We start from the raw sequence: 15,063 nt of genomic DNA on the forward strand, positions 1-15,063 counted from the left end.
TCTACGGGCAACGGTCACTTCGCTACTTCAGCGATTTCAGGTGGCCGCTCGCTCGTTCGCCACCTTATGATATAAAAAAAAAACCAACGGTAGACTAAGACAATTTTATATTAATAATTATAATGTTACTAATACTTTAATATAAATGTCAAACAATATAAAAATGATATACATCAATGGAATAAACATAACTTTATAATAAAAAAAATTTTCCTATAAGACAAAACAATAACGCTTACTTTTGAATTAGCTAAAATAAATCAAGTACATAAATAATCAAATTAATTTATAATACAACCGACTTAATCAATTGTACCTAAAGGTAAAGGATGATGATTAGGAAGATAACAGAGATTTATAGAATGTATTCTTCTGTACTCAATCTATTCTTTGTGTTATTAGTACGTATTAACGTACGCTTCCTGTATTTTTACTTTGATTAATCTCACAGTATGTATGTCGTAAAGTATATACTTTAGTTATTTCTGTAGCATTATGACCTGTTGCCTTATTTACTTTTTATATATCCACATCTTTGAGTAACTTGTACATGCATTTTAACTCAAAATTATTAATATTTGCTTCATAGCGTTTATTTTTATTTGTATTATACATAACAATTATAAGTATATTCTCTACACATTGCTTAGCGACACAAAAATATTATATATTCATACTATATTATTTGCTATATAATTAGAATATATCGACGTCTTTCAAATGTTGGTAATTGCGGTCCCAGTAGCCGCCGTTGTACAGCCAGTCCTCCTGCTTCGTGTACGGATTCGTGCCTTGGCTGAACCATCTGTGCAAAATAAATCTTTATTAAAATTATAATAAAATCAAAATTAGTAATAGCAGGCTTCCAAGTAAAACACAAATAATAGATTGTTGCCCAGAAAATCGATATTTCAAATTTGCGTAATTTTTTTACGAATAACAACTTTGTTGTGGTCTTTACATTATTTAACAGCTACGGCTAGAGATATCTCATGAATGTTCATGACTTTGCTCAATTGCGCAGCTTCAATCGTCATATCAGAGTGAAACATACCTCGGTTGCCAGCCGTCAGCGGATTTCTTGAGCGTCTTCCTGGCGGTGCGCTGCTTATCCTCGAGGCGGGTCTTCTCCGCGGCGGCGCCGTCAATGTCGCCCTGCTCCAACAGGCGCACGTCGGGCCTCAGGCGACTGTCCGTAGGGCATATTTGACCCTTCAGCTCGCGGTCCAACTCGTTCAGAGACATCGCGAACTCCGTGAATTGGTAGTACTGGAAACATAATATTAGACTTACAGTTTCTACCATAACTCAGGTTATATAATTATTGAAGAAGATAACATATTTTTTTAGAGAATATGGGATCTACAAAGTGTTGGTATAAGGGGTGTTCGATAAAGTGCTTAAAAGCATATCGTCTTCGGTACCTGTGCGCTATTGCTGGGGCGCGGTGTCGCCTCCCACAGCGTAGTGGAGTCCGGGATGTCGATGTTGTACGACTCGTCCGGCTTCGGCACGTCCTCTGAGTTCTCCGCCTCCTCTGTCTAAATTTAAATACAACAATACAAGTACCTACGTCAAAATTGAAGTGCTATTGAACATGTTAAGCTCAACGACATAGCTATAAGAGGTAATGTATACTGACATCTTGTATAGACATGGAGCGGAGGGCACCGACTTTGAAGCTGTTGAGTTTAGCCAACACCTTCTTGGGCGTGTGCGCAGACTCTGCGGCTGCCTGGTCGCGCGCCCAGCGCTCATGAGACGCGGCGCTGCAGCTACGGATGTACTCCGTCCATTTGCCGTACACAAAACGCAGCTTTTTCTTACTGTAAGCAACAGCTGGACTGTACTACAAAGTAAGGCTAATAATTTCATTTGTGTGACAGTAGTCAACTAATTCTGCATAAAATTGTAAATAATTTAGTTTGTGTTCCATGCGGAGTGTGTCCCATTGTTTGTGTTGGACTATTTCTTTTGTGTGACATTGTGCAACTGTCTGTGTAGCATTAAGTTAATTCAAAATATTCTATTTAAATTCTCAGTTAATTTATGCTCATCGTAATATTAACAAAGCTATTGTGTACTGACTTGGCATCAGTAATAAATCCGTCAACTCTGTGCAGATCACGGTTGTTGAAGCCGGCGGGCTTGAAGACGAGGCTAGCGGCGAGGCCGGCGCCGCCGTGGCACGTCACCTCCATAGCGCCATATTGCTCGATCCACAGCTTGCCCACGATCACGTTGTGTACGCAACAGTTCACGTTACTCCACGTGTAAGCCTCGCCCCATCTACAGATGCAACTTAAATTGGTCTAACAAGAAACAGGCCTATGTCTGATTATAACGCCAGGCCATAAAGTAAAACAAAACGAAACAAATCTTTTCAACTACCTACCTACTTTAGTAACACTACAAACATAAAGTGGTAGTCAAGAACAGATCGACGACATTTCATGCTTTTAAGTATTTTCAGTTAAGATGAATTTGCATCCAACTTTACCTATCAAACTTGTTAGTATTAAAATATCGCTTAAAAGCTTGTAATAAGTTATTTTTACCTTGGTAATTCAACCGTAACATGTCCTTTGGGTTGAATCTCGACGCTCTTGCCGCAGAACTTGAGTTTTGGGTGGACAGAACCATGGAAGACGAAGTGCGGACTGTCCGCGTGGAATGCCGATACTGGTGGATGATGCGAAACCTGGTGGTTAATGAATGTTAAAACGTGGAATGTAGAAAAAATTCTCATAAAGCTCACAATGATTCTAAAACTGGGTTTCGCGCACATTATTGCTATGAAGATTCAATAGGAGCAACTTAATGTAGATATATATTTTTCATATAGTTTACATAAAAATTTATATTTGTACCTGTTCACAAACAGCTCTAAACTCTGGCCGCTCTAGCTCATATGTCTCACCCAGTAGGGGGTTGAAGGGCTTGCCCAGACGCTCCCAGTTTGATGCCAATGCGCTCACCGCAAACGCTGTGCAGAATAAAATCATTGCAATGCAAATTAGTATAACCGTAATTTTAGTATGCAAAATACCGTCTATTTGATGTCATTAAAAATGGACGCCGCCGAGTAATAAAAAAGAAATCAACATAAGTGACCACGTCGATAAAACCAATATCTTAGAGAAGACAAAAAATCAGATTCTGTATGTCAAAGTTAGCAAAGTTTAATGTTGTCTTATTACGAATTTCCCGACAAGTATTTTATATCTTGATTTCTTGCTAAGTCTAAGACTCAATAATCCTCTAACCTGCGATGTATTCCATCCTAGCGACAGGATCGGTCTGCTCGGAGGCGAGGCGCAACAGGTGCGCGTACTCCAGATACTCCAGCATGCGCTGCAGGAAGGACAGCGGCTCGTTGAAGACCACCGGCATTGTTATCTTGGACAGCTCCTTGCCCACGCAGTTCTTCAACACCGACCACAGCGAGAAATCGCCGCGGCTGAACTGTGCCACTGGTAGCGAAGTTCTGAAACACCAGTACACATGAATAGCATAGATTCGCTATGGTATCAAGTATTGATATTGTGTACAGATAACACACGTCAATTTAGAAAAAAAGCATATTCATATTTCTAGTTTTAAAATAGTTTTTAGCACTACATAGAACAAGTCCGTATGTTAGTTGAGTCTGAAGTATTGCATTTCACGTACTATTATATCCTAAACTTGGTTTTCAAGATTTCATTAATTATTGGTTTGTCCAATGTAACATAATATATATAGTTACAAATCTATATAACTAAGAAATAGCCTCACAGGTCAATGCGTTCAAACAAACTCTACATTTCAATTACATACAATACTTCATAAGTAATTAAGAAGGATTTTACTGTAAAAAGAAACAATATCGTAAGGTAAATTAAAAAAAATACGTATTTTGCTTATTAAATTCATAATAATAAATCCAGATTCCCGATCAATCGCACAACGGATCGGCCGTCGAGTGCTAAAGTATTGATTGCGTCAATTTGACCTTGATCGGTGACTCCACGGCTAAGTATCGATAGACGATGTACATTAAGTATTTTTAAGGTATTTCAAGGTCATTTAGGGTTTCATTCAAACTTAAAGTAGAAATTATAGAAGCATCGTGAGTGTGCAAAGGGACAGCACTACTAATAATGTTATTATAAGTGTACGCCGTAGTCTTAATTTCAGTCGTCTTCCCTTCCTACTCTTGTCTTCTAGGGTAATGATGGGAAGGGAAAGGGAATTTAGCGGAGGAAAGGAAAGGGAAGATTCTATTTATAGGAAGGAGAAATATTCTATTCTTGTTCATCCCGTACTCCGTTGCTTAAATGTAGGCAACGCATCTGCAATTGCGGATATCTATGGGCACCGGTTACTTTTGGCGAATTCAGGTTGCAGCTTGCACGTTTGCCTGCTTATTTGAAAAAAAAAAACTTCATTATACCTTTTGCGACGCTGTATTACATTCATCGAGGTCTTTTTTAATACGTATTGTAACTGTATGTACAGGGTGTTACGTATTCATATACAGTGAGGTTTATTCCCGGACTCATTAATATTATACTGACAAGCTTTGACAGCAAAGTATCGTCAAAGCGAATTCTGAAGCGTGCAGATTACGCTTTGATGTGATATAATGACACATTGTGTGACGCTTTGTTGAGAAATACGAGGGTGATAACAAGTAGTGGAAAATATCTATTTTTACATTGGAATTCTACAAATTGTAAACTGGAATATTAGTATTAAAGTGTCATTTATTTTTGATGTAAAAATATATTACACACTTTCTAAAATATGTTGAGTTAGCTATTTGTTGAGTATACAGTGTTTGCGGATTTCTTTCACAAAATAAACATACGTAAGTTTGTTGTAATTAATAAAAGCTCAATTAATAATTTATAAGAACTCAGTGTTTATGTGTAATGCAGTGTAAATGTGTAATGCAGGGTAAATATGTAATGCAGTGTAAATCTGTACTTTAGTGTAATTATAATTACAGTTGTGGTAATCATGAGGCAACGCGAAGTGCGGTAGGAGCTAGGGGGCTACAAGGCCTAGTGGCGCTCAAGGCCGCCCCGCGATCGATCGGGATGCTGGTTAACCTCCAAACGCCGTGTAAAGTGAAAATAACATCTCGGTAATGCAGGTGTTTTCTTTTCTTGGCTTTGAAATTCAGTCTAAAGAGTCTATATTAGTTTTGGTAAAATATTTAAAACATTCCGTATTATAAGAATTAAATATGAACTAGTTACCGTAACATTGTGCTATAGTTTAATAAATCTGCTTGCGATTATATAAAAAATGTGCTGTTCAGGTATAATACTGTTTTTATGATTTTACTGTACAAAATATTTTTTTACTAAATAATTCAAAACCTATAATAACAAGTAAATGCAAAAATTAAAAAAAAAACGTCGAAATTTCTCAACGAAATGTAAAATTCAAGAAGCAATTTGGTAGCAGCGAATGTTTGCTAGCCGCAGTTTATATTCATTTCCGCAAAGTTAATCAGAACAAGTTTCCCCCGAGACTCCCTTCCCTCCCCGTGGCCTCTTCTCAAACTCGGCACTCAACATTTCTGTACCGTACAACTCAATTAACACAACTTGTTCCGTTTTACTTAGAATTCAATCCAGTGTTTTACTGTTTTTATGTAAGTAAGTGTAACAGTGGTAGAGCCCGCTTTAACATCTTCGCACGAATTGACCCGGTTCGTCCGGTGAAATACCACTACCAAACAGAAGACGGGCGTGAATGAGAGGATTCATGGAAAGGGAAAATATTTTCTTTATGTGCATCATCTCCTCCGTCGATTAAGGGTAGGCAGCGCATATGCAATTGCGTATGTCTATGGGCAACGGTCACTTCGCTATTTCAGCGATTTCAGGTGGCCGCTCGCTCGTTTGCCACCTTATGATATAAAAAAAAGTATTAACAGACCACATGCAATTACCTCATGAACATAAGGGATAATAAAGAATGAAGATCGTTGTCAAATATTGCTTAATTCATCTTACTAATATTATAAATGCGAATGTTTAAATCGATGGATGGATGTTTGTTTGTCTTATCTCCAAAACGGTACAACGGATCTCGATAAAATCTGGCATAAATATAGAATGTAGTCTGGAAGTCAGAGTACTTATTGTGTTTTTTTAATTCTGCGCGGACTGACTCGCAGGCGATATATAGACTAATAAAAAATTAAGCGTATGTTCCCAATAATTATTTGAAGATTTTTGTTTTAAAATTCTAGAAAAAAGTTTAAAAGTTCGATAACATTAATTGAAGGTACTCGCCAAAGATCTATGAAAAGTTATCTTGAAGTATATTCGATTTAACAATGTTTTTTATAACATGTTTCGGCGATGAAAACTGTTGATGAGACAAATGTAAGAGTAATTTACGATGCGTAGAAAGTCATCGCTTTCCGTAGTAATCCAACGGCTATATAGAGCACTGGCCCAATTAAGAATTAATAGCCGCGTCAAAATCAAGTGCTATATTTTATGGTTTACGATAAACATGTAATTGCTATTTTCTAGGTTAGATGATTTACAAAACTTTATTAAAGCTCTCATATTATGTTCCTAAGTTTAGTGGAAAATCAAAAGCTCCAGTTATTTTTAATTACTAAAATACCTGGGGTAAAAAATAAAAAAATATTTACTATTACGTTTTTATACATTCATCTTACATTTTACTTGAATTATAGAAGTAGGAACATTTATCCTGAAGAATAAATCGCAAAAAGGGACAAGGCGGACGATTTTATACGTTGCCCAAAAATATCCTTGACCTATAAAGGAAATGCGGGAATTGGATACTCTTTCTCGCTTATTTAGTAAATTGGGTTGAGCGAATAGCAAGAAGTTATATGCCTTTACCTAAATAACTACTTGTTAGTTATTTAGGTAAAGGCATATAACTTCTTAAAATTAATGCTTCAACTCTATAAAAATTCTCCTTTAATTATCTCAATATACAGTTGTTGATGAAACGATGTTGCAGAATCGTCACTTAGTGACATTTAAATTATAATAAAAAAATACTGTACTACTCTCGTATTCAGTAACAAAATGTATAATAAAAAACAATTAACTCTGACAAATGCTATTACAATTAGTGTTTTTTTTATTTCATCATCAGCTCACGATACGTCCTCACCGAGGGGCTCAGAGTCTACCCTAAGTCAAGGCTGACCATACTTATCTGTGCTGGTCCAGTGCGGGTTGACTTCACACAAATAGTTAATTTTTAATTGAGGAATTTTAATTTAACTAGAGATAATTAGACTACCGAAGTGATAACACTAACCACAAAGCTATTTAAAGGAAATTCTGTGTAAACCGTTCAGTAAGTGACCACAGACCCAGTCATGTGGAACTCAAAGCTCAGATTTGCGGGCAGATCGATAGCGTGTGTCATAACTGGGGAAATTACCCTACCCTTTGAAACCTGATACTAATGCAATGAAAAACAAACTAAAGAATAAAAGTGGAAGCATTTTATAGCTATAGAAATAAAATGATTCATTGTACTTATTTAACATTGATTAATTAACAGTTAGGTATATTTAAATCGCCAAAAAACGTAGTTTTATATTTAATCTGTATTAAAAAAATATAATTTATCTCTATATCTTTACGGCTAGTAATTTAAGAGACTTTCAGTAGAAAAAATTACGTTAACAAAAAATCTTTAAAGAGATAGCAAACATCTTCCCGGGCATCGTATTGATCCTGTACGCGGCCTTGAAACTCCTGAACATTCAGCGCTGGTACATCACACATAAATACTACAAGTAGGTATAAAATCATACTGTTGCAGTTTGCACGTAGTTGTTACTAAGGAAATATTAGATTTAAGACTTCATTATACGCAAAAATATAGAATAGTTAAAATTAATGAGCTAATTAATATTAAGAAAATGGATAAATATCATTTAACACAAATAAAAGTACATTTATATCTACATCTAAATATATATATTTTTTTTTAATATATATAATTCTTCTGTGAGTGTGTCAAAGAAAATGTTTGTTTATACAAAAATGTTCTAAGATTATACATCTCCCAATGTCTGGTGAGATTGTTACGCGGCTAACATGTCTCACAGGAAAACCTTATCGATCCGAACTCGGGATTACCTACTATGTTATTCTATCTACAAAATTGCGTCGCTGAAAATCTAAAAAACAATATCGAGTTACAATGTTAAATTGCATTAACATAGAATTTTTATCCAAAAATGTTTTATTTACCGTAAGCTTTTGTAACATGTTGTAATAACAATGGAAACTCACCTGTATTTGTATACCCCGTCAACATTATCTTCCATCTTACAACAAGCACCACCTTCTCACTCTCTTCTCTTCTCTTTGTAATCGCAACTATTGTCGAAACACTGTTTGCAAAACTTTTACAAAACAACTGTTCAATGTCACTTACGCTATTTGATATCCATATTATTATTTAATTTAACTGGGAATTAAAAAAAGAAAATCATAATATTGTCGTAAAAAATTGCGAAAACGTCCGGAATAAAAATTACTAGGTACATCATCAAAATAGGTATTTCCTGAAATGTCTAAAAAGTAACTTAGGACCGTAACAAAACCCATACAGACAAATTGATAACCTCCTTTTTGCTACTACAAGGCTGGTTACAAAAACCTACTATTAATCACTCGCGATATTTTTTTTAATACTAACTAATTCAAACAACATATGAAGTAGTAAATTGCATTCACGAAAATTTGTAAAATCTCCTTCAAAACTACGGTAAAACTTGAATAGAAACGACGTAACACTTAAAGCGAACAGCATGTTTTTAGGTCATCCCATTGTAAAGCTCATCTCGTGATGAGGGGATGATTTCAAAATGGACTTCACAACTAAGAGAAGTACGCAATTTCATTTTATTTTTAGCTAAACAAGTCTCTTTAATTTTTTATTTTTTCATAACTGAAGAGTATGTCAAAATATTGATAAAAAAGAGAAATATAATTTTTGACGACTCTCCTAAGTTTTTAAAGTTTAGTTATAGAATGAAGATAAAACTTACACTTTTAACTTATTCGGTAGGAAAATAATTTAAATATTCTGATGGATCTATTTAAGCTCGTCTCATCTTAACCCTCTTGTCACGTTTTAATGAAATCGTAGTCTCAAAGTGTCTCAAATTCGTGACTAAAATACTAATAAGGTAATTCGTGAAGGTGCTTTTGATGCATTTGAAGACTCACCTTACAAATTAATTAATGAAGTCTAATATCTATGTTAATAATTCTACGCATTGAAAATTTATTGTTATATAAATTTAGAACAGTTGGAAGTTAAGAGAAAACGTTATGCAAACTTTTGAATAAAGAATCGTTGCCAAAATGCTATTATTCAAGTACAGTGTGTTCTAATCATGTTCATTACTCACAAATTTTGACAAAAAAAAAGTTATTAAAAAAATACAATAAAACTAAAGAATGATTCGTAATATTCCATTCTTTAAAGCCATTAGAAGGAATGTTTAAAAAATATAAAGTATCAAAGCAACCAACAGGTCGGCAAAGGTTCGCTTGGCGTTGAGCCAGAATTAGCGGGTCGATATGTCGGGGTTATACGATCACTGAATACACGGCTATTTTACATCGGACTAGCAGTTTGCGAATTACCCTCTTGATTGGAACTACGAATAGGGTCTTTACTATTACAAAGTTGCACAGATTTTTTTTTTTTTTTTTTTTTTTTTATATCACAAGGTGGCAAACGAGCGAGCGGCCACCTGAAATCGCTGAAATAGCGAAGTGACCGTTGCCCATAGACATACGCAATTGCATATGCGTTGCCTACCTTTAATCGACGGAGGAGAGGATGCACAGAAAGAAAATATTTTCCCTTTCCATGCATCCTCTCATCCGGAAAGTCCACTTCCACTTCCCATCCTTTCCTTATAAGAAATAGGATGGGAAGGGAAAGAGGACTAATTTTGGCCTCCGGGACGCACACTCATCAGACGAAACGCGGAATTGCTTCCACTTCACGCCTGTCTTCTGTGTGGTCGTGGTATTTCACCGGGCGAGCCGGGCCGATTCGTGCGAAGATGTTAAAGCGGGCTCTACCACTGTTAATTTTTTTTAAACAGATTTTTATGGATGGAGATCAACGATTTATTATTCAGGCTTATTCAGTCTGAATATATTTTTTAATTTGCAAATGTAAGTCTTTCACGACTCGAGTTATATTCAAGGTCTGAATAAAGTAAGTTTTTTTTTTAATTTTTACACAATTTTTGCAAAAAATGTTCCGGGGCAAAGCCAGTTTTGACATAGTAATCAAAATATTATGTTCTTTTTTGTTATAGAATTCGTATTTCTATACATAAAAGATTCAAGTAAGCTTTTAATAACATTACATTTTGTGTTAAAAGTATACTTGACACTTCAGAACTTTGTCAAGAAAATATTAATGGCGATATAAAGTTGATTGAGGTATTTTATAACTATGACATTATTTTCATAAGACGACAAAGCGGTCTTTCAAGCTTAGAACTTAATCTGTACTTAAACTTTAAGTACTGTAACGTGACGATGCATACATAAATTAACATAAAACAACTTAATAACAGTTATGATATTTTGTTATTAAAATAATTAACAATTAATATCAAAATTACTTCAAGCTTCTTACGTACACTTACGTTTATATATATTTTTATATATCTTATATAGCTTTTTATATATCTCTAAATTTGAAAAGTTACACGAAATAAAACTTTATACACTTAAATTAACAAATAAAAATTGCTTACTCATTGAAATCAAAAGCCATAAAACAAGATTTGCATAATTAAAAATTATAATGCAGTACAAACAAAACACAGTATAAAATAGGTCAATTTTATAGAAGGGCCTTCTAGTTCTACCTGTGTTTGGAGCTGCGCCAACAAACATGCAACATACATACTGTTTTCGTTAATTTACCTGAAAATAAAGCTCAAAGCTCTTTCAAGAAATTAATGTAAATCGAATTAGAAATAGAGTTTGTTCAGACATTTCTAAGTTCACCAGTGAGCTTTTAATACTAAGTGGTATATGAACTTATCAATAAATATCGATAAATATAATTAATCATAGTCTATTTCGCATAAAATCCAATTTTAACGTTGAAAATATTACACTAATATTAGGTATCGTCTCAAGAATCCTTCAGTGAAGCCGGAGGCTCTTGGATTCTGAAAACCACTCGCGCAGAGAGCTGATTGAATTACCACTCCATTTAACTACACTTAATCTTAACAGGACTTTATTAAGTTGAAGTGATGATTTATTTTGACCTCAAAATAAGTGGCTTAGTTTATTCTCTTTTATTTCATTTAAAAGTTACGATATCTTTAACTAATTAAAATCTTGCAAAGCTAACTATTAATGTCATCCTCAAGTAGAGAAGTTCAAGGTCAAAACACGAAAAATAACAGTAAGTACCTAATATTCTAAAGCGACATAACCTTCAAATCTTGATGATTATTTATAGAACGTAGAATATGAATAGAACTACTTCATATAATACCTTTTATTGTAGAACGTCACTAAAAGTTAATGGGTAAATATTTTATAAATAAAAATTTGCTAAACAATTCTTTTTTTCTATTTAGATTAACTTGTCGTCCGCAACAGGGTAGAGTGAAACCATTACGGTCCAATTAAGCACAACATCTAAGTGACCTGAAGCGGAGCGACGTACCCACTACTTATATTTAACTAAATACATATATTTTTATGTAATATATATATTTATGTATATAAATGTTTGTTGCGTTAGGTATAGCAATGAAAATGTTACGTATTAACTAATTTCGAAGCTTTCGAATCAACACGCTATTTACTAAATGGATAATTTTTGATGTTATAGTTTGCAATAATTTATTTAGTTATAATTTCCAGTAACTTTAATGGTTGCGATTATGTTAAGTAGCTTTATTGTGTTGCTCTCTGTTAATAAATCGTTTCATTCTTTAACGAAAACGGAATTTATCCTGAACAATATATAAAGTGTCATATTGTAGATTTTGTCACTTTACATTGAGTACAATTATTGACGATTCGTGCGTGGTAAAGCTTTTTATATATTAAATGATTTTATACAGAAAACGACGATAATGTGTGTTTTTATATTATTAAAATGTATTTATAATAGATTAATGTTTTCAAACATACTGTTATTTCAACTTGAAAATGGTATTAAGTTGAAAGCTTTACTTAACATGTTATTACGTATATTACGGTACATAGAATAATATGTTGGATCGAATAAGGAAAAGTCATTTCACGAAAATAACCTCTAAAATGTTAACAGTAAACTGAAAAACAAAAATCGATTACGTAACCGGATGTCCACTCACGATTTTTTGTGTCATATGTGGTATGACTCATGAACGCGACAAACACGATCAAACTCGGCCAGCGCTGCGGCGCAACTGAGTGATATTCGAGCCAGAATCGAGAGACAGGGTGTCACCATCCCCTGCCCCCACTCTGCGACGTCCCCTCTCATACCGACTACTCCCCACAAGACCCTACTGGCGCCCAAGTTGGGCCACGAAGAAAGCTGCGGTAAAATTTTAAGTGTGTTTAGCACTTTGCAAATTACTGTTATATCATCATTTCTGAACTTTATTTAGATGTCTGAATTATATAAGTGTGAAATATTATTAGTTAATCCAATAAATGCATATTCTACAACAGAATAATGAAAATGTAAAATCCAGAATATTTCACTCTGTCTCCGCAGTACTAACATTTTCTCAGAATCGTTAGAAAGCTTAAGATTACCAATTAACTAAATTTATAGCAAATTGTAGTACAAATAATGCCTTCAAGAGTATCCTACTATGAATATAAGCGGTACTATTTTCTTTTATATTACGTATAGATTTGATATTCCATTAAAACAAAAGAACAACTAGAAAAAAGGCGCGCTACTTATCGATTATGTTTAAGAATAAAACAAAGAGAAAGAGGTTAACAATAAGGACAAAGCAACGACAAATTTGTTCGATTTCAAAGCTTAACAATATATAAAAACTTGACCTGAAGATGTTTGCTCGAAATCTAGTTTAATGTGTTGTTATACGCAGCACAGAGCGTGTCTAGAAAATCGATGTTATAACCATAAAGTTTTATTGGTATATAGGACGATTCAGAACACGAAAATATCTAGTTTCAAACTTATAGGTAAGTAATCATAAAACTTTCGTGTCTTTTATGTTGCAAGTACAAAATATAGGGAATAATAATTAATTTACATACTGAATAAAAGCTAAACTTTTAATTATTCATTGCAAAAAACAAAAACATGTTTCCAGTGTAGTTGATAAAGCTGTAAAAAAGCTTCATGCACTACGTCGTAGGGCCTAGGTGTTCGTAGACTGCAGTTAATATTGTAAAAAGCAGATATTTGACTGTTTCTTTGCAATAAATAGGCTCCAAAACTACGAAAGACATTTGAAAAATTTTTTCACTATAGGAAAGTTACACTATCTCCGGTTGATATTGGCTATTTCTATTACTAGATTTTTATTTTATTTACTTTAAAACAACAGATTATATAATAAATTGATATTCATTTATATTTTTAAAAGTAAATCACTGATTACTATTAATGAATTAAAATGTTACCTAACATTCATTACACAAAAATAGACCTTAATAAATTATTGGGTTCAATAGTTGTTCGTTCAACAAACGATACAATTACAATAAAAGCCTAAAAGCAATCTCACTGTACTGAATCCCACGCGTATCGTTCAGTAACGATCGTGTTTTGACGCAATCTGTACAGTTTCAATGATTGGTCATTCGGCGGAATTGACCTGAATTTGGTGCTATGTAAAACAAACCCTTTTTTTTAATAAAAATTAGTAGATTTTTGTTAATCTAATAATATTTTTTGTACCATTCCAACAAAGCTCTATGCTGGGATATGGTTTCGTCGAATGGCGGGATTCCAACCTCCGACCAGGTGATCAGAAATCCGTACCCTTAACCATTAGGCTCAACTTTTATTGTAAAGTAACATATGGATAAATATAGTTTATGTTACTTATTATATTTTGTATTGAACTAATTTTAGCCGTGGATTATACATCAATGGATTATATCCCAAAAGGAATTATAGCGATGTCCTCGACACTGCCAGCACACCCCTAATCCCCCCTTCCTTTCACGTCTACACCCCCCCCCCCTCCCTTAAGCCTATTATCGTTATAACATTGACTTTTATGAAACGTAACATATAAACAAAGAAGATAATTTGAATTGAAAATTAGGTTATTATGCGAGTTGTCACGACTTATATTCAAACTAACTTATTCAAACTTTTTTTTACTGTAGAACTGTCCACTGGTATGATACTTTTAATATTATCAACTCTTTCATTCTCTTTGACAAAATTTACACGATAATATTCACAACGTTTAGCGGCTCACAGGTAGCTGCAAGTTAGCTGGGTTACTGTGGATTACGTCCCTGTGTTCTGTGCAACGTCTCGTAAAAACTTCCGAGCCACAGTAAACTTTGGATAGCACTATACACATAGAAAATAATCGCATTTCAAATCTTCATCTACAATTTAAATCATTCGTTTGTTTTTAATGAAAATACTTAACTGAATAAAATGAAATCAATAAACAGAATACTAAATAAAAAGGTGTTGTTAAAATGAAACGAAAATAATTAAAAATAAACATTTATTATGAACTAAAATTAAGTAAATTAATAAAAAAAAAAACAAAGTATCATAGAAAAAATACTCTTAATAAAATTATCACAATAACTCACATTCGCGTATTAAAGTAAAGCCAATACTTCTAAACTTTCGAGAGATTCCATAAAGACGTACATATATATATATATATATATATATATATATATATATATATATATATAATATAATATATAATAATCTTATTCATATCATTAGGTAACCATTTGAAATTGACTAGTCTATTTACATGTCACATGTTTTATACATCGAACAATGGTATGGAATGTGAGTGATGTTCTATTTTAAAAA

The 15,063-nt window shown here is 33.6% G+C and overlaps 1 protein-coding gene across 4 annotated transcripts; it reads right to left on the reverse strand.

Annotated features, from left to right (window-relative positions):
- Nucleotides 1–228: 228 nt before the first annotated feature.
- On the reverse strand, nucleotides 229–12,459 carry LOC106124114 (oxysterol-binding protein-related protein 1). Of its 4 annotated transcripts, none has more exons than XM_013320575.1 (10): nucleotides 12,392–12,459; nucleotides 8,301–8,478; nucleotides 3,267–3,487; nucleotides 2,871–2,986; nucleotides 2,559–2,701; nucleotides 2,089–2,289; nucleotides 1,643–1,826; nucleotides 1,425–1,541; nucleotides 1,055–1,269; nucleotides 229–805 (listed from the first exon to the last, which is right to left on the reverse strand). In XM_013320575.1, the coding sequence occupies exons 2-10, from the start codon at nucleotides 8,333–8,335 to the stop codon at nucleotides 697–699; spliced, it is 1,341 nt and encodes a 446-aa protein (XP_013176029.1). In that variant the 5' UTR covers nucleotides 8,336–8,478; nucleotides 12,392–12,459; the 3' UTR covers nucleotides 229–696. The 4 variants fall into 4 exon arrangements, with proteins under 4 accessions (XP_013176029.1, XP_013176030.1, XP_013176031.1 ...); XM_013320576.1 differs by having other exon boundaries at nucleotides 12,377–12,451; XM_013320577.1 differs by having other exon boundaries at nucleotides 12,372–12,448.
- Nucleotides 12,460–15,063: the final 2,604 nt, after the last annotated feature.

Source organism: Papilio xuthus, unplaced genomic scaffold (genome assembly GCF_000836235.2).
Source record: "Papilio xuthus unplaced genomic scaffold, Pxut_1.1 DF825946.1, whole genome shotgun sequence".
In the NCBI taxonomy this organism is placed as follows: Eukaryota; Metazoa; Arthropoda; class Insecta; order Lepidoptera; family Papilionidae; genus Papilio; species Papilio xuthus.

Bases quoted from the DNA above. Each gene is read 5' to 3' on its own strand.
- LOC106124114 (XM_013320575.1), bottom strand. From the start codon at position 8,335: ATGGAAGATAATGTTGACGGGGTATACAAATACAG. The intron at 1,542-1,642 runs GTCAGTATACAT...ATTTAAATTTAG, and splicing joins GCTCCATGTCTATACAAGAT to ACAGAGGAGGCGGAGAACTC. The intron at 806-1,054 runs GTATGTTTCACT...TATTTTGCACAG, and splicing joins GCTGACGGCTGGCAACCGAG to ATGGTTCAGCCAAGGCACGA.